Genomic DNA, 24334 nt, shown 5'->3' with positions numbered 1-24334 from the left:
AGAAAGAAAGAAAGAAAGAAAGAAAGAAAGAAAGAAAGAAAGAAAGAAAGAAAGAAAGAAAGAAATTAAGTTGGGGTGGTATTGGGATGGGAGGTAAGGAAGATAGCTGTGTACTATAAGAACAGGTGGCCTTTGCAAAGGACTCAGCTCCTATCACGGGAGCCCTTTCAGAGAGAATCTTAGCACAGAAGGACCCAGAGGCTTCCTACCAAGAGGGTCTTCTCCTTTCATAGGACCTCCAGCCTCTGCATGGAGGGTACCAGGAAAAGCTCCCGCTGCTGCCAAGACCCAGACCCACTGGGTCACTCTATCCATAGGCACTCTCCACAAGAGGGTCTTGGACGTGACAACATCCTGCCTCAGGCATCCTGAGCACCAGGCCTGGTAGAACCTTCCAGAACATTGCTCTTGCCTCACCTACCTGTCCACCTTCGATCGTCGGGGGCAAGGGCCGGGAGACCTGCAGAACAGAGAGCAACCAACATCTCTCGCAAGCTGTGAGCAAAGGTGAACAAGCAAGCCAGCAGGCGCTTCTACCGGAGCCGAGCTCTGGCAATTACCACAGCAGGAGGCCGGTGAGAGAGCCACGCCGCCTGGTTGTTTGCTCATTAAGACAAGAAAATCATTTATGCTCTGGGACTCAAGTGTCAACAGATTCAGGGAAATGTCGCCTCAGCTGCTGCCCTGGGTCAGGCCGATGGGGCAGCTGGGGTGCAGAGCACAGCTGGCATGGTCCTGCTGTTCAGGACCTGGCAGAGGGTTCCCAGGCCTCCTCCTGGTCTCACTCCAAGTGACCTGTTTCTTCCTCGTCCCTTTCCCTTCCCTGTGGGCTCCAATAAGCAAAAGGGGGAGTGCCCAGCAACCACCCTGTGTTTAGACAGCTTCTACATCTGTGTTCACTTGTGGCAGCACCGTGCCCAACTGTCTCAGCTCCCCTCCAAAATTAGGACAAAGGCTGGACAGATGGCTCAGTGGTTAAGAGCACTGGCTGGGCCAGGTGTGGTGGGACACGCTTTTAATGCCAGCACCAGGGAGGCAGAGACAGGCAAATCTCTGGAGATCAATGCTAGCCTGGTCTACATAGTGAGTTCTAGGCCAGCTGGGGCTACGGGGAGACCCTGTCTCAAAAAAAAAAAAAAAAAAAAAAAAAGCACTGAAGCACTTTTTTGGTTCCCAACACTTACATAGCAGCTGACAACAGTCTGTAACCCCAGTTCCAAGGGATCCAGTGCCCTCTTCTGACCTCCATGAGCACTGCATAACACAGGTGCACTTAACATTCATGTAAGCAAAACACCCATATGCACAAAATGCAAAAGAAAGTTTTAAAAAATTAAATCAGGACAGGAGCTAGAGAGATGGTTCAGTGGTTAAGAGCACAGTGTGCTCTTACAGAGGACCAGAGTTCAATTCCCAGCATTCACGTCAGGTGGCACAATATTATTATTATTATTATTATTCCCTATTATTTGTATGTACATAAATTCTACAGTGGCATGTGGGCTTGGAAGACAACTTGTGGGAATCAGATCTCTCCTTCCACCATGTTGGTTTTGAAGATGGAACTCAGGTCATCAGTCTTGACAGCAAGTGTCTTTACCCACCAAGCCCATTCGCCAGCCCTCTTCTCACCCCTCTGCTGCCTCTAACCCTCCTTTGCCTGTGCTGCAGGCCTGGGCAGGAAGGTTGACAGGATAAAATCATAAACCAACAGAGGGTGGCCCCCTTCCCCTCATTCCATAAAGGTCGGTGACACTGAGGTTGAAAAGAATAATAGGCCTTGACTACTCTCCTACCCAAGGCTATATCCCCTTTCCCTAGGTGGACAGAGTAGGGTTCCCAGGGCCAGAGCACAGTGGATGGGGTTGAGGGGAGGCAGGCTCCCATCCTCTCAACTTTATCAGTGCCCCAGCTCTGCTGCCCCTGAATGCAGAGAGCCCCCCGACCGGCATTGCCAGCAGGCTCAGCACAGCCCACAGAAAGCCTATTGGGTGAACCTGCTGCAATTTCCTCATCTTGGGGGTGCTATCTTCACTTGGGAAGCAAAGAAGAAATGGAGGAGAAGCCTGAGGTTTGGTAGATGTTAAGGGAAGTCAGCATTTCCCCGGTCAGCCACCAAAGCTGCCTCCCTGTCCCCATACCCCGTCCCTCTACAGCACTGGTGCAACCCTGGAGGCTGGGCTGTTCTGAGGAGGGAACAATTTTGTGCAAAGGAAGGGAAGGTAGGATCAAATGTGTGCCCTAAACCCACCGTGCCCTTTAAGTGGCCATGAGCAAGCTATATTTAGGGCCCACAGACATTCAGCGGGACCTGGGGTAGCCTTCCCTGGGAGCAATTGCTAATCACTGCATTGAGTTTACCGGTGCCCCTGGGCACACTTAACCCAGGGCAATGAATAGTTATTGCGCAGCCTCCTGCTCGGGCCTTGTGGGCACACTTAAGCAAGCTCTCGGATCGCTGCGAGCAGGGCACGGCTCGGGTACACCCTTGGGCACCCAGGGCCATCAGCGGGGAGAGGCAGACTATTAAATATCTATGTGCCCTGTGCCCACAGCTGCATTTAGCCAAGGGCAAGGCTGGTGTAACGGCTTTAATTAAAACTTAATGCAAGTTCAAGGTGCAGCCACGGAAACAGCGGCTGCAGAAGTCACCAGGAATGAATCAGTCAATTCGATGAGGTCCTCTGATGGGGGAGGGGAGAAGGGACGAGACAGAAGCAGCTGAGTCTCGTCTTCTGTCGCCCATACGCAGCCCGAGTCTCTGTAACTGTGCCCAGAGATCCGGGAGGGGGGGGCGGTCCTGTAAGCTCCAATACCTCTATTGGAGACGGGCACTAGGGATCGAGGCATCTGACTTCAAGGCAGGTTGATGGGGACAAAGCTGGCACCTGGCGGAGAACGAGCTCGACTTGGCTCAGGGATTCAGTTCAGTGTTGTGTAACACCGGCAACGCTGTCCCCCTGGTGGCCGCTTTCAGAATTACAGGCCCAGTGCAAAGGGAGCCAGGACCAGCCCAGGACTGTCAAACATGCCTAGTGCCTATCCATGCTGGGGAGGGGGGTCTCTTAGGTGCACCAACACCCGGCCTGGCCTGGTCTCAATAGGATATTAAACATGCTGGTGGGCAGGGAAGGTCCCTTGGCTTCAGCAAAGAACTCCAGAGTCAAGACCACAGAGAGCAGGCACAGGGCTGTTAACTGGGGTCCCAGCGTCTGCTCAGCTGGTTCATCCTATCTTGGCACACTCACTTTAAAACACAGACCAAATGAGAGTGGAACTGTACGCTTTTCCCAAGGCAAGAGTTAACATCCATCCAAATCTGATCCTTTACATGAACAGAGAGCCTGGCATACAATATGTGCTTAATAAATGCTTGTTAAATGAACAGTTGTTGTCAGTAGCAGCCCTTTCTCCCAAATCTTCCCAGCATGTGTCTCCTTTCTTCCATCCTGTATCATCAGGCCAGGGTGGTTAATTTGGGATTTTTGGGATTTGGGGGGATTTATTATCGTGTGTGTGCACACACATGTCATGGTTCACATTTGGAGGTCAGAAGATAAATTGCAAGAATTGGTTCTCTCCTTCCACCCGTTGTGGGACTCAGGGTGTGGACTCAGGTCATCAGCCAGGCTTTATGGCAAGTGCCCTGACCCACTGAGCCATCTCACTGACTCTTGTTTCTGAGGCAGAGTTTCATCTATGGCCTGGGCAGACCTAAACTTGCAGTCCTCTGCCTCAGCCTCCTGAGTGCTGGAATTCCAGGTATCCTGCCTGGTACTAAAGTCAACATTTTGTTTGGACCACATGGTATTTACAAAATTAAAGCCAACATTTTTGGGAGCTGGGTATGATGTAGTTGTTGCTAGAATGTTTACCTAGCATACGTGAAGCCCTAGGTTGAATTCTTAGCACCCCATAAACTAGGTGTGGTATCCCAGGCCTGTAATCCCAACACTTTGAAGGTAGAAGCAGGGGGATCAGAAGTTCAAGGTCATCCTTGTCTACATAGTGAGTTTAAGGCCAGCCTGGGCTATATGGGCCCTGTATCAAAATAAGCAAACAAATAAAGTCAACATTTGTCTAAGGCCTTATATGTGCTAAGCAAGCACTGGCTGCCTTTCCAGTCCACTGTCAACTTTTTTGTTGTTGTTTCATTTTTTTGATACAGGATCTCAGGGTCTCACTATGTAGCCAGGTTGGCCTAGAACTTAGAGAGATCCACATGCCCCTGCCTCCCAAGTGCTGGAATTAAAAGCATGCACCACCACACCCAGACCACAGTCAACTTTTTAAAATGAGATTTCACATACAATTATAGATTTCCCATTTCTCTTTAAAAAGCTGGAAAATTCCACCAAGACGAGGCAGAGGCTGAGTGGCAGCTTCTCCTCAAAGGGCCATGATTGGAAGCTCCACCTGCTCTTGCTTGTCACAGCCCCCATTATACCTCTGTGCATATACATATCACATACATATACATCTTACATGCACATACAAATATATACATATCACACAAATATACATATACACAAAAATACAGGCATACAGATCACATACACATCATACACATACACATACACATCTACACACATACATATCATACATGCATACCATACCATACACATATCATACACATATACATCTCACATATACATACACACATATATCACACACATATCATACATGCATACCATACCATACACATATCATACACATATACATCTCACATATACATACACACATATATCATTCATGCATACTACATCACACACATATCACACACACAGAAGCTCCAAACCAGCAACCTTCCTCAATTCAGAGAGAAAAACACAGACACAATCTGGTGCTTCGGCCAGCGCTGATTCAGGTGACTTCAGAGACTTTAATGTTCACCCGGTCCCTTATCCCAACGCATGCTCAGATGAAAGACAAGTGGAAGCTGATGCCCAACCAGCACCATGAATGCCCACAGAGATAATGCCCACAGCTGTCACCTCTGCCAGGCCATGTCCCAAGGCTCAGCAATCATGGCCATTGATAGAATGTGTGAATTGCAGAAGAGCCACAAGCCTCGTTAGGGAAAGCCATACATCCCTTAAAGTGTCTAACTGGCCTTAAACTGGCAGCCTGGCCTTGCTCAAACCTGGCTCTGCTCACCCCTTATCAGCTAGTCACTCCCAAGCCTGAGAGAAAGTGTTTGTGGAGCCCACCTGTCTCTCCTAGGGCCATAGATAACACTCCTGCCAGTTTCTGGGGAAATAATCTTGAGAAGGAGACCCTCAACCACTCCAAGGACACCGAGCCCAGGCACTAACGCAACTCCCCACTAAGTGCAGCTGTATCTCACAACCCTGGTATCAACATCACACACACACACACACACACACACACACACACACACACACACACACTGGTTTCTTTGTCTGGTTGTAGATGCTTGGTTCCCATGGACAGCCTCTACCTCTCACTCTATCTTCTTTGAGTAAAGGAAGATCTATTCCTTGCATGTTGCAGGTCTGGCTCTGGTTTCTTGTCTCTTACTTCTCTATCTTTCCCTTTATTTTCCAAAAATCTAACAGCCACCTACCCAGGCCTTTGGAGAGAAGCCAGCCTGGGAGGCCCCAGTGTTACCTCCCAGATCCTCCCAGGCCCTCCCAGACTCCCAGGCCCTCCCAGACTCCCAGGCCCTCCCAGACTCTCCCAGATCCTCCCAGACCTTCCCAAGCCCTCCCAGATCCTCTCAGGCCCTCCCAGATCCTCCCAGACTATTCCAGACTCTCCCAGGCCCTTCAAGGCCCTCCAAGACCCTCCCAGATCCTCCCAGACCTTCCCAAGCCCTCCCAGATCCCCACAGCTCCTCCCAGGCCCTCCCAGACTCTCCTGGACACTCCTAGGTCCTCCCAGATCCCTCACAGCTCCTTCCAGACCCTCCAAGGCCCTCCCAGGCCTACCTGAATGAATTCGGGGTCACAGCGGACACTCTGCTGGCCCAGCCTGGACGTGATCGCAGGACACTTCATTATGTAGCTCTCAGTCTGCTTCCACCTTTGTGCCCCTTTTTGAAATATTCTTATTTCCAACCTATAATTTGCTTTCTAGAAGTCGGCGAAATTCACACGTGCAAATAAAAGAAGGAAATACAGTTAACAGGCCACAATTATAGGTCAGCGTCTGTTCACAGTGGGTGTGATTAACGAAGACCTCCTGGAAGCTGGTCTGACAAGAGGGATGAAGGCAGTAGAGACTAGGAGCCCACATCCAGGTTCTGCACTGTAGCCCTTCAGCCCCTACCCCAGAAGCCCTGGGGACTGGGGACTGTTACACTTTTCAGGAAGGTTACCCTTGGTAGGACAGAACAACAGCTTGTATCAGCTCATTCCTAATAATGAACAAACATCTTTGACCCCCCCCCCATATGTCCTGTAAGAAACTCCCTTAGTCCCACTTTACAGTTGAAACAGCTGAGGCTTAGTGGATATGAGCTAAGCAAAGGCCATTCCTGCAACTCAATGCAAGATCCCATATTCTAAGTGCAAGGTAGCATTTCAAGATGTCACACCAATGAGTCCCAGTGCCTGGGTTGGCCTCCTTTGGCCCTGCAAAGTGTCCAAGTGTGAGTCTGCAGGGGCCCCAAAGTCGGGGTGTGTGGCTGGGGATGAGGGGCTGTCAGAGAGAGGGTGATGAGCCAGGCATAGTGGTGCACACCTGTAATCCCAGCACAGGCAGGAGGCTCACAAATTCAAGGTCTGCCTAGGTTACAGAGTGAATTCAGGCTTAGCCTGTACAACTTAGAGAGACTCAGTCTCAAAATAGTTGTTTTTTTTAAAAAATAAATAAATAAAAGGCTGAGGATGTGGCTCAGCAATAAAGCACTTACCTAGCACATGTGAGGTCCTGGGTTCTACTCTAGCACTGAAAAAAAATTTTTATTTTTGTTCTTTTTGAGACAGGGTCTCTCTGTAACCCCAGCTGGGCTGGAACTCACTATGTAGGCCAAGCTGGCCTTGAACTCACAGAGATCTGCCTGCCTCTGCCTCCTGAGTGCTGGGATTAAAGGTGTGCACCACCATGCCCGGCTGAAAAAAAAATTTCCTTTGAAGAACGTGAAAAGATCTTACTTTGGCAAATCTGACAGAATCATATGGTCTTGTGAGCATCTAAGAGGCCTCTGAAAGTAAAGGTGACCAGTCAGTCTCTGCAACTGTTCACATTATTGTTCACTCCACTAAACACTTAATGAGCACCTACTGTACTCCAGGCACCAAGGCAAACCCTGGAGGTATGGCTCTACTCTGTTCAAAGGCTCCAGCCTCACAGGAAACAGCTACACAAGCAAATGTGTTATTAGCCAGCCATGGCAGCAAGCACAGTGATAGAAGCAGACCTATCGCACAGAGAAGGCATTACTTCCTGGAAGGCTTCCTGGGGGAGACATCATGTGACTGGGTCAGAACTGCCTGAAGCCTTTTGCTATCAATGCTAGTGATGATCAATCATCTTTGTTATCCCAACTAGAGTAGGAATCACCTAGGGGACACACCTCTGGGGTGTGTGAGAGATTTAACTGAAGGAAGACCCACCCTAACAGAGGATAGCAGCATTCAGTGGGCCTGGGTCCAGGACGGACTAGAAAGGAGAAATTGAGCTGTACATCAGTTCATCTCACTCTGCTTCCTGACTGTAGCTGTCACATGATCAGTACCTCACACTACAGTCGCCATGACCACCCCAGGATGCAAGTTAAAAAAAACCCTACCTCGGGAGCTGGAGAGATGGCTGATTCCCAGCACCCACATGGTGGCTAACAACTGTCCGTAACTCCAGTTCCAGGGGGTCCAATGCCTTCTTCTGACCTCCTCAGGCATTGCATGACATGGGTACACTTATACACATGCAGGTATAACATTTATACACATAAGATAAAAAGTAATAAGAGAAATAAATAAAAAATGAACCCTTCCTCCCTTTATTTTTTTTAATTTGTTTTTTTCTTGAAGCGAGAGGAGTAATTGGTGTCTGTAAACACCATGAAAGTAGAGTCTGACGCTTTGTCTCAGCTCTCTGTCTGTGAAGGATGAGGATACTGGGTCTCTTTATTTGACACCTGTGTCTCCCAGAATAGAAGAAACTTCCCAGGAGACACCAGCAAGCCTCTCTTAAAGACTGGGGGTGTAGCTCAGTGGATGCACCCCTGCCTAGCATCCTAGCATGAGGCCCTGGATGGATGGATGGATGGATGGATGGATGGATGGATGGATGATGGATAGATAGACGGATGGATGATGGATGGATGGATGGATGGATGGAAGGATGGATGGATAGATAGACGGATGGATGATGGATGGATGGATGGATGGATGGATGGAAGGATGATGGATAGATAGACGGATGGATGATGGATGGATGGAAGGATGATGGATAGATAGATGGATGGATGATGGATGGATGGATGATGGATGGATGGATGGATGGATGGATGGATGGGTTCTCAAACCCACCTCCTTCTTCACAAAGCAGGCCGAGTACAGAGCTCGGAAGATGAAGTGGCCCTCACGAGCGGGATGCAGGAGGTAGCCACATCTAGCAAGAAGAGCATCCAGGTGATCGGGGGCCTTCTGTGCACCTGTGAGAGAAACAGACAGGACCGCAGGGGGATAGCCAAGGCTGCCTCTCTGGCCAGGTCAGGAGAGTCAGACACCCAGACCTAAACCCAGGGTCCCTCCTGGAAGCCCCTGCCCTAGAGTGTTAGATAATAGCAAGAACAGATGCCTTGGAAGGTGGACATCAACAGGAACCCGGTTACTACCACAACACACACGCAGACACTGTCTCCCACACTGTCTCCACACTGTCTCCCAGCGCCAGGCCAGGACTGGTTGCTGCATCTGTCCCCTGTCTCATCGCCTGTGTTTTTCCCACTGCTGTCTACCTTCTCTACAGCCCATAGGGTCCTGCTCAAACCTGCACCAGACCTCTCCACTCTCCTCAGAGCCCTCGCCTCTATGACCTTCTCTCCTGTGCCTCTGGACCTCCCTCCCTCTGTCTCAGCCACACTGGCCTCCCTGCTATTCCAAAGCACCTCAGATGCATGCCTGCCTCAGGGCCTTGGCACTGGCTGTGTCCTACACCTGGAACTCTCTTCTAGACACCTGCGTGGCTCCCTCTACCACCTTCAAGTCTTTACATAAAGTTCTCCCTTGTCAACAAGCCCTCCACCATCACCCCACTCTTAACCTCATCCTACTCTCCAGCCCCATTCTGCAGCCCCCATTACCATCCCACCTGCTATAAAACTGACTGCTGACTATTGTCACGGTCTTGTAGCCCTCCACTCAAACGCCAGCCCCATGGCGCCAGGAGTATTTGTCTGTTTTGTTCTTCACTGTATCCCTAGTGCCTTAAGCTGTATCTGGCTCATAGAGGGCTCTCAGTAAACATTTATTGGACGAGTAAAACACAGAGAGAAATATCACTGAGCAGAGGGATTACAGGCAGTTTTCATTATTGTCTTTGGATTTCCTCTGTTTCCATAATTATCTTGTATTGCTTTTGTGGTGATTTTTTTTTAAGTCTTTTTTTTTTTTCAAAGCCCACAGTTTCATTTTCAGATTACTTCACTAGATTGTACAGTAAATGGGAGACAAATACACCCTCACAGGAGACAGCTCCCGCAGCCTGCGTGTGGGGGATTCTCTGGTGGCTTGCTTTCCTTTTAAGAGTGCTCGGTTTCCAAGGCTATCTTTAGCAAGAGATCAAGGCTGCGCCTGTGGCTCTGAAAGGCAGATCGCTGGGGAAATAAAGTGTCTAAGCCTGGATGTGCAAATTGACCCGGATCGTTTTAGTTTCGCATTCACGTTTGCACTTTGTAAATATTTGCCTGGCATCCCGCTGCTCACACCTGCTTGCTGCCCCTTCAAGTTTATGGAAGGCAGCAGGCACCGTCATTTCTGCAGCCCCACCTGGCGCTGCCGCGTGAAATAAAAACTCTCCCTCCAAAGCCACAGGTGTCTCTGACAGCGCCTAAAACTAATGGCCTGTGGCTGGCCGCTGTGACTAATTCCCTGATTATTGACTTTATGATTTTACGCTTAAAACTTCTTTATAATAACACACAGAAATGTTTAATGGGCTCTATCCAGAGCCATAAAAATTACTTATTGAACAAGCGTTTTAAAACTATTAATCTATTGTTTTCCATTAATAATGCCTCTCCAAAGAACAGGCGACAGCTTAATGTATCTACACCATTTTCTTCTGAAAAAGTGGCCTTTTAACACACAAATGTCGCTCCAGCTCCCCAGGCAACACAGGCTGGCTGACCCTCCCAGGGCCGAATCAAGATTCAGGGCACACCAAGCCCAGATGGTACTTTAGATTTCCAGAATGAGCTAGAAGTGGTGACTCACACCTGTCATCTCAATACTGGGGAAGCTGAGGCAGGGGAATCACCATGAGTCTGAGGCCAGTCTGGGCTGAATGAGTTATAGGGCAACCTGGGCCACAGAGTTTAAAAAAAAAAAAAAAAAAGAGGAGGAGGAGGGGGAGAGATGGCAGATGGCACTGGTTGCTCTCACAGAGGACCCAAGTTCAGTTCCCAGCACACAGGGCAGCTAACAATCATCTATGACTCCATTTTCAATGGAATCTGGCACCCTCTCACGGCCTCTGTGGGCATTGCACACACAGGTGCATATACATACATACAGGTGAAACACTCATACACATAAAATAAAAATAAAAGTTGGGGGTTGGAACTATGGCTCAGCAGTTAAGAACACTGACTGTTCTTGCAGAGGACCTGGGTTTGAGTCCCAGCACCCACATGACAGCTAACAATCGTCTGTAGCTCCAGTTCCAGGGAGACACATTCTATTCTGACCTCCACGGGCATCGAAGCACATATGTGCACTTATATGCAAGCAGGCAATACACTCATACACATAAAATAAAAATAATAAATAAAATAAAATAAATTTTTGAAATTTTAAGAATGGAAAAGGGAGAAGAGGGACAGGAAGGGACGGAAAAAGCAAAACAGAACAGGCCTCCTGTTCTCTGAGCTGGGAAGTCTCCTCTCCTCAATTTCTTCCTTTTTGTGAAAAAGAGAGGAGAAATTTTAGGGGCTCATTTTGTAGCCTGTGACCAAAGCACAGAGAAGATGAGCTACTGGCACATCTGCCTATTCTTGTTCTTTCTAGAAGTTTCCAGAAGGTCCAAGGTAATCCCTTATGGTATCAACCCCCTTCCCTGGCTGAAAGGTTTGTAAATGTGATAATATGCCCTTGTTTTTGGCTATTTTAGGTGTGCAATTCCTCCACCACCAAGCATGAGATGACTTGTTTCCAGTGGGCAGAAGAGATGGCTCAGCAGGTAAAGGCACTTGATGCCCAAGCCTGATGACTGGGATTATCCCTGGGATCCACGGAGTAAAAGGAGAGAAGTCTCACACACACACACACACACACACACACACACACACACACACGTGCACAATTAATAAATATGAGAAAAATTTAAGGTATATATTTTTTAAATCACTGTGTTAACCTCACAGCAGGATTTAGGTTTCAGAGTGTATCAGCACCAAATGGGCATTACTTTCCAGGTTTGGGGCCATTTGTTCAACTCAGCAAATGTTTATTGGAGTCTCCCAAGCACCAGACAGCATCCTCAGTCCTGGAGACACAGCTGTAAGCACCAAGCTCCCTGCTGGGGGCACAGGTGACAAGTGTGTGAACAAGGGTGGGGACCATTTTCAGTAGTGATGAGAGCTGGGAGCAAAACAGAATGAGACTGTGACTGCAGGGTGGCGGGGGAGTGGGGGGGCTGGGGGGAGGGTCTGCCTTGGAGAGGGGCAGGACAGCCCTGGGGAGGGAGAAGTTTGTCACTGAACCAGCATGAGACACTGGGGTGAGGTATGTGTGGGGGTCTCCCTCAGCAGGGGCTGCATCCAGGCAATGCCCCTACCCCTTACCTGGCAGGTGCAGGATCCTGGACAGCCACTGCCTCAGACCCTGCACACGGCTCCTCGGGATTTGCAGGGTCATGTAGTCTGAGAAGCACTCGACCTTTTCTGTGGGACAAGAAGATACTGCTGGGGAGGCAGGACAAGGGGGAGAGAGGGAGAAGGGAGGATGTACAGGCTTCCTTTTGACCCTCTTGCAGTGAACTAGCCAGTGTTTTACAGGGGGTGGTGTAGACTTGGTGTGTGTGTGGGCACTGCAGAGCATCTGGATCTAAATTCTCTCTCTCTCTCTCTCTCTCTCTCTCTCTCTCTCTCTCTCGTATGGTATGTGTGTATATACATGTGCCTGTTGCTTAGTCTCAGTTTCTTCCTGTGAATTGATTGCATGATGATGAGGGTGGAGATGATGATGGACATGATGATGAAGGCAGTGGTGGTGGTGGTGACACAAATGGTGATACAGTGTTGGTGACAGCGATGGTGATGGTGGTGGTGGTGGTGATGGTCATGGTCATGGTCTTAGGGACAGTGGTGATGGGGGCTGGAGAGATGACTCAGTGGTTAAGAGCACTGGTTGTTCTTGCAGAGGACCCGGGTTCAGTTCCCAGCACCCACATGGCAGCTAACAACCATCTATAATTCCAATTCCAGTGGATCTGGTGCCCTCTTCTGGCCTCTTCAGGCATTGCATGACATGATGCATGGAAGCAAATACATACATAAAATAAATAAATCCTTTAAAATGTTTTAAATTGTGGTGATGATGGTGATGATGATGACGGTGGACGTGGTGGAGGGGTGACTGTGGTGGTGGTGGTAGAGGTGGTGGTGATGGTGGAGGTTATGATGGTGGTGATGGTGGTGGTGATGGTGATGGTGATGATGATGATAGTAGTGGTGGTGGTAATAATTATGTTAATGACAGTGATGATTAGACTTCACAGTGTGGAGAGGCAACTTGAATGACTTCCCACATATAAAGAGCACACACACATAAACATGACAGCTGTGATCTTTCATCCAGTGGTCCAAGGCCTAAGCTTTGGATCATCACTTTCCAGCTCATCATATAGCCCAAGAAATTAGAGTATCTGAGAAAAAGAGTCAGAATACACAGGAGCCCGAGCTGATCTTATCCCAGTGCAGGGCTCCTCTCTGGGTTCAAGGCATGTTTGACCCCTGCAGGCTACAGCATCATCATGGCAAACACAGTCTGTGAAGACAGAGAAAATGGGGCTCCTTCCTGAATCAGCATGCTACAGCCAGCCAGCACCAGTGTCCTTTAAAAGATCTTGATAGGCCCAAGAAGGAACTGGCTTCTAAGTTATTTGACTTGGGGTGGGGCCAACCACTCATCCTTGGAGTTATACAGCTCAGCTGAGGACTCCAGGTGAAGGCACAGCCCAGGCACAGGCCAGAAGTGACAGGCAGCCTGCAGGGTCCTGGAGACCCCATCCCTACTTCCCTCCACCATCCCCACAATCTACTCCCAACACAGTAGCTGTGAGGGATCCTGACATGGACATGAAATCATCCCAGTCCCGTCTCGGAGCTTCCAATGGTTCCCTATCACCGCTGGAATAAACCCAAACACTTTCGTGGTCCCGCAGTCTGCGACCTCTCTGTCTTCATCTGTTCCCAACACTCTAGCCAGGCTGGTATTTTCTACCTCAGGGTCTCTGCTTATGCTGTTCCCTCTCCCTGAATCACCATTCCCCACTCTTCACACGACTGGCTCCTCCTCATCCAGAGGTCTCAGCCCAGATGCCACTTACCCTGGAAGCACTCCCTGATTAGTACCACCCACTCTCCACCCCGGCTCTGTGTCTCCTTGATGGTTTACAAGGAAACTATGCTACTTATGCTCCCAGGGTTTCTGTGTGCATCTCCCACTTGAGTGGAGATAGGAGGGGATCAGTGCACCTCTCCCTCTCAGGTGGGGCAGGAGCTATGTTTGTCTTGTCAACCACTCAAGGCCTTTCATCAGAACAGTGGCTGGCACACAGTAGTGGCTCAGGAAATACTTATCCAAGAAATGGCAATGGTCAGAGGCAAGCAGGCCTCGCAGATGGGGGAGTGATGGAAGTCAAGAGACACCTGGAGATTTACCTGTCTCCCTTCTGCCCCGTGGCATAAACCAGAAGCTCCATGAGAAAGCCCAAATCAGTCCAACTTGCTCACCATGCATGCCAAAACCTTGCCCAGTACCTGACACCCACAGACCCTTTGCAGGTAATTAAGTGTACCTTTCATTCCAACTACACTGGAGTTGTCTGCAATCACACAAGAGTAACAACAAGGGGGCTGAAGAGGTGACTCAGTGGTTAAGAACACTGATTGTTCTTGCAGAAGACCCGGGTTCGAATCCCAGCACCCACGTGGCAGCTAACAACTGTCTGTAACTCCAGTCCCAGGGGCTCCGACCGCCTCTTCTGTCCTCTGCGGGCATTGCACAGCACGGGTGCACTTAACCTACATGCAGACAATACCTGCATACACATAAAATAAAATAAATAAATAAATAAATTTTTTTTAAAAAGAGTAACAACAAGAAGTTCAGCCATAGGGACCGAGACTTTGTGGCTGTGACATTTCCCCCAAATGGAGTCCTTCCCAGTCCTCCCTGATGGGGCAGAGATGGCAGAGAGTTTAGATTAAATCTATTTTTGACAGGCACAATGACACGTAACTGTAATACCAACATTCAGGAGGTAGGAACAGGAGGATCACCTCAAGTCTGAGGCCATCCTGAACTGCATAACAAGACCTTGTCTCAAAAAAAAAAAAAAAACATGGGGGCTAGAGAGATGGCTCAGTGGTTAAGAGCACTTGATGCTCTTCCAGAGGACCTGGGTTTTGTTCCCAGCACCTACATGGCAGCTAACACCTGTCTGTACCTCCAGACCAGTGCACCTACCTACATGGAGGCTTTACACTCATACACATAAAATAAAATAAATAAATAAAATATTTTTTTAAAAAAGAGCAGGGTCACGTGCATACTGAAAAGACCTTCTTGGCCTAAGGAGCTGCCACTTGGGAAGGAAATTCCAAGCCTTTGATCTGTTTACTGAGCGTATCTTTATTTTCTGGGGCAGGAGGCCATGTCAGACAGCATAGGCCAGCAATGTGATTGATACTGGGCACTTTGAACCACTGAGTCTCAGCTCGGTCTCTCAAAGGGCTAGAGATTAAGGTTAGGCATTGCAGGTTGCTAGTATGCCTAGGTAACAGGTAAGAGGGCAGCGGATCCCCACGAATGGAGTTATGATTGTGAGCCACCCTGTGGGTGCCAATAGCTGATCCTGGGTCCACTGCAAGAGCCATGAGTGACCAACCCCTGAGACCTCGCTCCATTTCCTGACCCCTGAGTCTTATGCCACAGCTACATCCATCACCTCTCTCAAAGATGAACTGATTAACAGAAAACATGGGGGCTGGGGAGACAGCTCAGAAGAATGAGGACCTGAGTTTAAACCCCCAGATCCCCTGTAAAGAGCCAGGTGTGAGAATGCGCACACCTATAGCCCCAGTGATGTGGAGGGTGGGGACAGAAGGCTCACCAGGGTTGTTGGCCACCAGCCCAGTTCGAGGTTCGGTGAAAGACCCTGTCTCAAAGGAATAGGGAAGAGAGTAACAGAGCAGGACAGCTGACATCCTCCCCCGCCTCCACATGTGTTCAGGGACACATGTACCACATATATGGGCACATACACCACATACATACATAAACATGCAAACTTTTTTTTTTTTTGGTCTTTTTGAGACAGGGTCTCCATGTAGCCCCAGCTGGCCTGGAACTCACTATGTAGACCAGGCTGTCCTCGATCTCACAGAGATACACCTGTCTCTGCCTCCTGAGTGGCTGGGATTAAATGCATGTGGCACCATGCCTGGCAAACTAATTTTTTTAAGGGTGCCACCTGTGGTGGTTCAAATGAAAATGCCTCCTAGAGGCTCCAAGTGTTTGAACACTTTGTCCCCCCGTTGGTGGCAATGTTTGGGAGGCTTAGGAGGTGCAGCCTTGCTGGAGAAAGCACATCACTGGGGTCGGGCTTGGAGAGTTCATAACTTAGCCCTATTTCCAGTTTGTCCTCTCTGTTTCCTGTGCCTACCTGAAGATGGGAGTGCTCAGCTTTCCGCTCCAGCCACCTCGGCCGCCGTGCCTCCTCACTATGACCGACTCTTATCCCTCTGGAACCGTAAGTCAAATAAACTCTTCCTTCTGTAAGTTGCCTTGGTCATGGTGTTTTATCACAGCAACAGAAAAGTAACTATTATACTGCCTGATGATGGGAATGAGAGTCCCAGAACCCATGTAAAGGTGGAGAGAGAATCAAGTTCACAAAGTCGTCCTCTGACCTCTATACACACACCATGGCAAATACACCTCCACACACACACACACACACACACACACACACACAAAGAAGAACAATAATAATAAAAGTTAGGAAAAAAGACAAAATATTTTTGTAAAAATAAAATAAATCACAGTCTTTATATAAAGTGGGTGGGGACCCACGACACAGGGCTCTGCCCAGAATACATGTTCCACAAACACAGGTTACTTCTGTAATGTACTCTGCTGGAGTGAGTAGCTGACTCCTGGAGTGGTAGAGACTCCTGGACTTGAGTGCCTGGCTGCAGACGTTCTGACTCTACCACTCACTGCTGGGGGTGCCACAGAAAAGTGCCCCACTCCTCTAGACCTTCGCTTCCTCAAGACTCATTCTGTGCCTTAGGGTTAGTAGGCACCAACCCTCCAAACTAGGCCTGGTTCACAATACATACTGCTATGCCAGCTATTTCAAAGCAAGCACTGAATTTGACTCAGAGGATACCAGGCCCAAGTCTAACTCTGGCACCACCCAACCAGTGACCCCCTAATGGGGAGAAGAGACTTCAGTCCAGGCTGGTGCACCAGCCTCCAAAGCTTCCTAGCTTCCAGTATTACCCACAGTGTGTGGGTTATCAGCTGAGGAAAGGGAACCACCCAAAGCCTAGGACAAACCACAAAAGCATAATTGATTTACCTGACAGGGCTGTTTGTGCAGGGCGTGGCCTGTCCTTGTCTGACCTGAAGGGGAGGATCCATGGGAACACAGCAGGCTGAATACAAGCCAGACAGATGGCCCTGCCGGGAGAAAAGGGGGTGACTGGCCACGCTGCTGCCCGGTGCCTTCTTTCAGTCAGGCAATGTGGTTTTGGTTTGGTCTGGTTTTTTGAGATCGTGTCTCGCTATGTGGCACTGGCTCGCCTGGAACTTACTATCTAGACCAGGCTAGCCTCAAATGCACAGAGTCAATGGCCTTTCTATCTGTGAGCTATGGTTCTTAAGTTGTGGAACTCTGAGCATTGTGCAAATGATTCTTATCCAAAAAATCAAATCAGGGGCTAGGGGCTGTAGTTCAGTTCATAGAGTACTTATCTCATATCCACAGAGCCCTGGGTTTGATTCCTAGCACTGCAGAAGATCAGGCATGCAAGTGCATACTTATATTCCCAGTTCTTGGGAGGTGGAAGCAACAGGATCAGAAATTCAAAGTCATCCTTTGCTATATAACAAGTCCAAGGTCAGCCTGTACTACATGAGACCCTGTCTCAAAAACAAATAAAAAAAGCAAATCCCACCCATGTGGAGTTACAGTTGGTTGCTGACCTGTGGATATTAAGTTTTGTGTCTATTAAGGGAATCCATTCCAACATCCCTACTACCTGTGCATGCGTCTGCTCTGGGGATTCCTCTTCTGAACTGACTGTGCCATCTTACTGGTTCCCTCGGTAGTTAATGAATTGAGCTAAATAAAAATTCCTGAAATGTGTTCAGATTTCAGTTTTGGTTTCTCAGCACTTAGGAATAGAGCTTAGGGGCTTGCATATGCTAGGCTAACGTTCACATTTTTTTATCCCCCAGACCTAGACCTAATTCTTTTTATTTTAAAGTAGAGGGCTTTGGCCAGGCTTGGTGGTACACATCTTTACTCCCAGCATTTGGGACACAGAGGCAGGAGGATCTCTGTGTGAATCCAGCCTGTTCTACAAAGCAAATTTCAGGCCAGCCGCTGGGGCTAGGGGGAGACCCTGTCTCAAAAAGACACAAAAAAGTAGAGGGCTTTGGATGTAGCTCAGTGGTAGAGTGCTTGCCTAGCATGTACAAGGCCCTGGGTTTGGTCTCCAGCAGTGGAAAGTGTGTGTGTGTGTGTGTGTGTGTGTGTGTGTGTGTGTGTATGTGTGTGTTTAAGATTAAAATTATGGCCTGGTGTGGTGGCGCATTCCTTTAGTCCCAACACTTGGGAGGCAGAGACAGGTGGATTTCTGTGAGTTCAAGGTCAGCCTGGTCTACATAGCAAGTTCTAGGCCAGTCATAGCTACAGGGGAAACTTGTCTAAAAAAAACAAACAACAACAAAAAAAACAAATAAACCAAACAAGGTAGAAAAGGACACTAGACTCCATCTAACACTGCTGTCAGTGAGCCCTTGAGTTCTTGAAAGCCAGAGCTAAGGCAGAACCCAATCAGGCCAGTTGCCAAGTCTCCCAGAATGGATTGGCAAAAAACACCTGGACAGTTCCCCAGCCTGAAATCTGAGCTGAGCCTACAGCTGGACAGCACAGGAAACTGACCAGTGCCTGCTATTCCTCCACTGCATTCAAAAGCCAGAGTCAAGCCAGGCATGGTGGCACAGACCTGCTGTCCCAGCACTCGGGACAGAAGCATGGACAGCTCGAGGCCAGCCTGAACTACATACCAAGACTCTGTTTCCAACCAAAAGCAAGCCAAGTGGAACCCTCTGGAGAGACAGCCTGGAGTGGCCAGCCAGCCATCCCTCCCAGGAAACTCTGCAGCCAGGTGTTAAATTTAGGTCCAGCCTCCCTCATTCCCCAGCAGGGGGCAGCTCCTCTAACATTTGATTCGTTTACAAAGCACAGACCAGACTGGGGCAACTGGACTTGAAGCCAGGTTCCCCAAGGGCAGGTGAATCTGTACTAGAGACCAAGAAGAGACCTGGGGAAGGAGAAGCAAGCTGTTGTCTCTGACGTTTGGTGCTGTCCTCTTCCCGGACACCCCACCTGTGCTGTTACACAAGGAAAATGTGTTAAATCCGCTAAATTTGCACTTGCTCAGACTCCTCCTCCAGCTCCCACAAGAGGGAGAAGTGGGCTTGTTTTTGCAGCTCCTGAACTTGCCCTTCCCAGCCTAGAGATACACATAAAGTTGAGCCCCACACTGAAGAGCAGTTAAGAAGTGGACAGTTGGGCTGTAGAGATGGCTCAGTGGTTAAGCGCACTGGCTGTTCTTGCAAGGGACCTAGGTTCAAATCTCAGTACCCACATGGCAGCTAACAACCATCCATAAAAAAGATTAAAAAAGAAAAAAGAAGTGGATGGAAGGCCCAGCATGGTGGCACATGCCCTTAATGCCAGCACTGCAGAGGCAGAGGCAGGTGGAGCTCTGTGAGATCCAGGCCAGTCTGTTCTACATAGCAAGGTCCAAGCCAGCTGGGGCTACAGGGAGACCGTGTCTCAAAAAAAAAAAAAAAAAACCTGGGGCTGGAGAAATGGCTCAGTGGTTAAGAGCACTGGTTGTTCTTGCAGAGGACCTGGCTTTGAGTCACAACACCCACATGGCAGCTAAGAACCATCTGTAACTCCAGTTCCAGGAGATCCGACGCCCTCTTCTGACCTCAGCAGACATTGCGTGACATGGGTGCACTTACATACATGCAGGCAATATGCACAAAATAAAAATAATAAACATTTTTTTTTTAAAACCAAAAACTTAATCAGACAAAAACCCAGCATGGAAGTGGGGCAATGAGCAGGAGGCCCCAATCTTAATAGAGGAACTATTGGCAGCGGATCACTGCTGGGTGAGGGAGAGTTGTTCCTCTTTAAGGGAGTGATGCTAATAGGCTGACCAGGTTCCAGTGGATGAACTCACATTGGAGAGACATTTGGATACACAAACTTGAGTCGATAGGCCTTAACACCTATGACAGAATACATGAAATTAAGTAGGTGGGCTATGGGAGGGTGCAGATGAGGAGGAGGTCTAAATATGACTAAGATGCTTTGGATGAAATACACCAAAATTCAATAAAAAATATTGTTTTTTAAAAAAATCCAATCTCAGGGGCTTGGAGAGATGGCTCGGCAGTTAAGAACACTGTTCTTGCAGAAGACCCAGGTTCGATTCCCAGCACCCACATGCTGGCTAACAGCTGTCTGTAACTCCAGTTCCAGGGGATCCAACAGCCTCTTCTGTGTTCCACAGACATTGCACGACACAGGTGCACTTACCTACATGCAGGTATAACACTCATACACATAAAATAAAAATAATAATTTTTTTTTTTTTGGTCTTTTTGAGACAGGGTCTCCCTGTAGCCCCAGCTGTCCTGGAACTCACTATGTAGACCAGGCTGGCCTTGAACTCACAGAGATCCGCCTGCCTCTGCCTCCCAAGTGCTGGGATTAAAGGGCTGCACCACCACGCCCGGCTTAATAAAAATTTTTTAAAATCGAATCTCAAAAAGAGAGAGAGCAAGAAGTGGATGGTCCCTGGCACAGGACCTCCTCGCATTCCAGGCCTCATGCTCCAGGCCTCAAGCTCGCCCACCCAGCTTCTCCAAGCCTTCATTGTCTAATGTCACAAAGCACAAAAGCCTTGCCCTGAGGGGCCCAGGGCCAACTGCCAGCCGTTATTGACCTTCAAGCCAGCCTTAGAGACCTCACTTCTGTTCTCCAGAGCTCTGCGGGGCTGTTCTAATTTGTTTTCCTTTTCCAGTGGTGCTGGGGATAGAATCTTGCTCTGCGAATACCAGACAAGGGCTCCCAGGACAAGGAAGAAGAGTCTGGGGAAGGTGGAAGTGGCTCAGGCCAGAGCCCTGCTGAGAAGGCTGGGCCCTGCCAATGCCTTCCATTCCTTTCATTTCAAAGTCACCACAGGCCTGACCAAACCTCACCACCCACCCCCTCTCCCTTCTGCACATGAAGCTTCTGGATTCTAATAAAAAATATTTGGTTTCTGCTCCAAGAGGCATAAGGGATGCTCAGGATTCTCCTGGTGTCTCAATTCCCGTGAGGACCAGATAAGACATCATGGCAGGGGGCTGGAGAGATGGCTCAGCGGTTAAGAGCACTGACTGCTCTTGCAGAGGACCCGGGTTTGATTCCCAGCACTCATATGATGCTAAGAACCATCCTTAACTCCAGTTCCAGGGGAATCTGAAGCTCTCTTCTGTCCTCCGCGGCACTGCATGACACGGGTGCACTTACCTACATGCAAGCATAACACTTGTACACATAAAATAAAATGAAATAAAATAAAATAAAAAATATATAAAATAAAGACATCCTGGCAGGCCTGGATAAAAAACACTTACCAGACAACTGCTGTTGATCCCCACATCCTCAGCTCGGTAGTCTGTCCACCCCTGGAGGAATTGATCCAATGGCAGGAATTGATCCTAGCTCGTAAGTAAAAGTTAAGCCTGTCCCCTTTCCTCCAGCCAAGAATCTCTCATGAACCAGCCAGGTGTCAGAACTTGCAAATAGGCACTAACACTGCTCAACTCCTCCCTGCCCCCTGGGGTGACATGAATTGGTTTACAGCTCAAAATTAAGGGGACGCTGGGGTTGTAGCTGGGTGGTAGAGGGCTTGCCTAGGGAAGCCATGGGTTCCAAGGAGAAAGGGGAACAAGAAGGAAAGAAGGAGGAGGTAGATGAGGAGGAGGAGGGGGAGGGGGAGGAAGAAGAAGAGGAGGTCATTAAGAACTGTGTTTGGGGGCTGGAGAGATGGCTCAGCAGTTAAGAACACTGGTTGTTCCTGCAGAAGACCCGGATTCGAATCCCAGCAGCCACATGGCAGCTAACAACTGTCCGTAACTCCAATTCCAGGGGATACGACAGCCTTTTCTGTCCTCCATGGGCATTGCACGACACAGGTGTACTTACCTACATGCTGGCAATATGTATACACATAAAATAAAAATAATAAATTAAAAAAAAAAAGAACTGTGTTTGGAGACAGTGTCTTTCAAGAGCTCTTTAAGTCTAAATGAGGCCATAGCCAGTCTGATAGTGTCCTCATAGGCAAGACTAGGACACAGACAAACCTAGAGTGTCAGCCTCCAAGAACACAGGCAGACACCATATACCAGCCAAAAAGAGAAGCCTCAGGAGACATCAGCTCAGAAGCACTTTCTTGATGTAGGACCCCCCAGCCCCCCTAACAGAGACAGTAAATTAGGTGCTCAAGTCACCTGATCTATGACACTTTGCTACGACCTGAGTAGATGAACACAGCCGCCAAGTGAGGACTCAGGACCAGCCAGAACCTAATACTTTGAAAAATGTCTTGGCCACCAAGATAGCTCAGTGGTAAAGGCCCTCGCTGCCAAGCCTGATCAGCTGAGTTTGATCCCCAGGACCCACATGGTAAGAGAAGAGAACTAACTGCTGCAAGCTGTCCTCTGATCACTGTGTGTGCTCTGTGGCTCATGAGTAACACCCCTTCCCACCCACAAGATAAATAAAATAAAATGTCATTTAAAATTTAAAAAGTTGACCTGGGCGTGGTGGCGCACGCCTCTGATCCCAACACTTGGGAGGCCAGAGGCAGGCGGATCTCTGTGAGTCTGGTCTACACAGTGAGTTCCAGGACAGCTGGGGCTACAGGGAGACCCTGTCTCAAAACAAAGAAAGAAACAAACAAAGTTGTCTTGTTTTCTTCCTCCTCCTCCTCTTCCTCTTCCTCCTACTTTTCCTCTTCTTTTTTTTTCTTCCTTTTTAAGTCAGGGTCTCACTATGTACCCTGGCTGACCTAGAACTCACTATGTAGACCATGCTAGCCTCAAATTCACAGAGACCGACCTGCCTTCTGAGTGCTGGGATTAAAGGCATGTTCCATCATGCCAGGCTAAAAGTCTTGATCTTTAACTGTTAATTTTTTTTTTTTTTTGAGACAGGGTCTCCCTGTAGCCTCAGCTGGCCTGGAACTCACTGTGTAGACCAGGTTGGCCTCGAGCTCACAGAGATCCGCCTGCCTCTGCCTCCCGAGTGCTGGGATTAAAGGCATGTGCCACCACGCCCAGCTTTAATTACTTCTTGACCAGACTAGAAGGAACGGTGGCAGCTATCACAGAATTGGGGGATTTGGGGAAAACACTTTTTCCTTTTTTTTTAACTGAACCTCTCCCTTCCCTCACATTAAAAAAAATTCTTTGCACAGGACATAGTGGTGCATGCCTTTAATCCCAGTATTCAGAGGGAGAGGCAGGTGGATCTCTGTGAGTTCAAGGCCAGCCTGTTCTACATAGAGTTCCAGGACAGCTGGGGCTACAGGGAGACCCTGTCTCAAAAAGACAAAAAAAAAAAAAAGACCAAAAGAGGAATTATTTTATATGTGTGCACATGGGAATCTCACAGGTGCCCTGTTAAAGTATGGAGGTCAGAACCCAATTTAGAATTCTCTCCTTCTACCATGATGGGGCCGGGGATCAAATTCAGGCCATCAGGGTTGGTGGCAAGCACCTTTACATGCCAAGCCATTTGCCTGGCCCTTCCCTACATTTTGTTATGAAAAGTTTCAAAACACACAGAAAATTGAGCAGGGTGCAGTGACTCCGTGGACCACTCTTCTACAGCTTCCTTCTATTGCTAGTTGATCCCCCTCTTTTAGGTTCTATTTTAAGCTCATCCCTCTGTTGGTAAATTTCCTTTAATCTCACACTGCCCTGGATTTATTTTGAGCCACCAGGGAAGACATGGATGGAACCTGGGTGCCAGTATAGTTTGTGGAAGCTTGTCATCCACAGGGCCTGTTCACATACAGATGGAAGGTCCTCACTGCACCAAACACAAGAGGGACACACAGCTGGTTAAGCCCTCACAGGGACCCGTGAGGCACCCACTTCAGACAACCTCACACAGGAATGGAAGACCAAGGCAAACACCCTTGGTACACAACTTACTTCAAGAGAGCCTGCAAGGACCACCCAAGGCTCTTGTTTAAGCCTTAAAAGGGGGACTGGAGAGATGGCTCAGTGGCTAAGGGCACTGACTGCTCTTGCAGAGGATCTGGGTTTGATTCCCAGCACCCACATGGCAGTTAACAACTGTTTATAACTCCAGTTCCATGGGATCTGACACCCTCTTCTGACCTCCTTGGCATTGCATGACACAGATGCACCTATACACATGCAGATAACACACTCATACACATAATAAATAAAATGGCAACTCACATATGTAATCCCAGAACTCAGGAGGCTGAGGTAGTAGGATTGTCATGAGTTCAAGATCAGCTGGGGATACATAGTGAGTTCAAATCCAGTTTTGAACTATAAAGTGAGATCCTGTCTCC

The 24334-nt window shown here is 48.6% G+C and overlaps 1 protein-coding gene across 1 annotated transcript in view; it reads right to left on the bottom strand.

The window, feature by feature from the left end:
- CUNH1orf127 (chromosome unknown C1orf127 homolog) overlaps positions 1–21496 on the bottom strand; it is a 33879-nt gene extending 12383 nt beyond the window's left edge. Inside the window, exons 1-6 of the mRNA XM_029562674.1 lie at positions 21354–21496; positions 17002–17102; positions 11975–12073; positions 8499–8623; positions 5952–6095; positions 422–460 (exon numbers count right to left, since the gene is read on the bottom strand). Of these exons, the coding sequence (XP_029418534.1) occupies positions 422–460; positions 5952–6095; positions 8499–8623; positions 11975–12073; positions 17002–17102; positions 21354–21379 (534 nt within the window). The 5' untranslated portion in view covers positions 21380–21496. The remainder of the gene's footprint in view (positions 1–421; positions 461–5951; positions 6096–8498; positions 8624–11974; positions 12074–17001; positions 17103–21353) is intronic.
- Between the last annotated feature and the right edge of the window lie 2838 nt (positions 21497–24334).

Source organism: Nannospalax galili, unplaced genomic scaffold (genome assembly GCF_000622305.1).
Source record: "Nannospalax galili isolate Female #2095 unplaced genomic scaffold, S.galili_v1.0 scaffold870, whole genome shotgun sequence".
Taxonomy (NCBI): domain Eukaryota; kingdom Metazoa; phylum Chordata; class Mammalia; order Rodentia; family Spalacidae; genus Nannospalax; species Nannospalax galili.
Note: the sequence above shows the minus strand (reverse complement) of the source record. Positions and strands in the feature narration are given on the sequence as shown.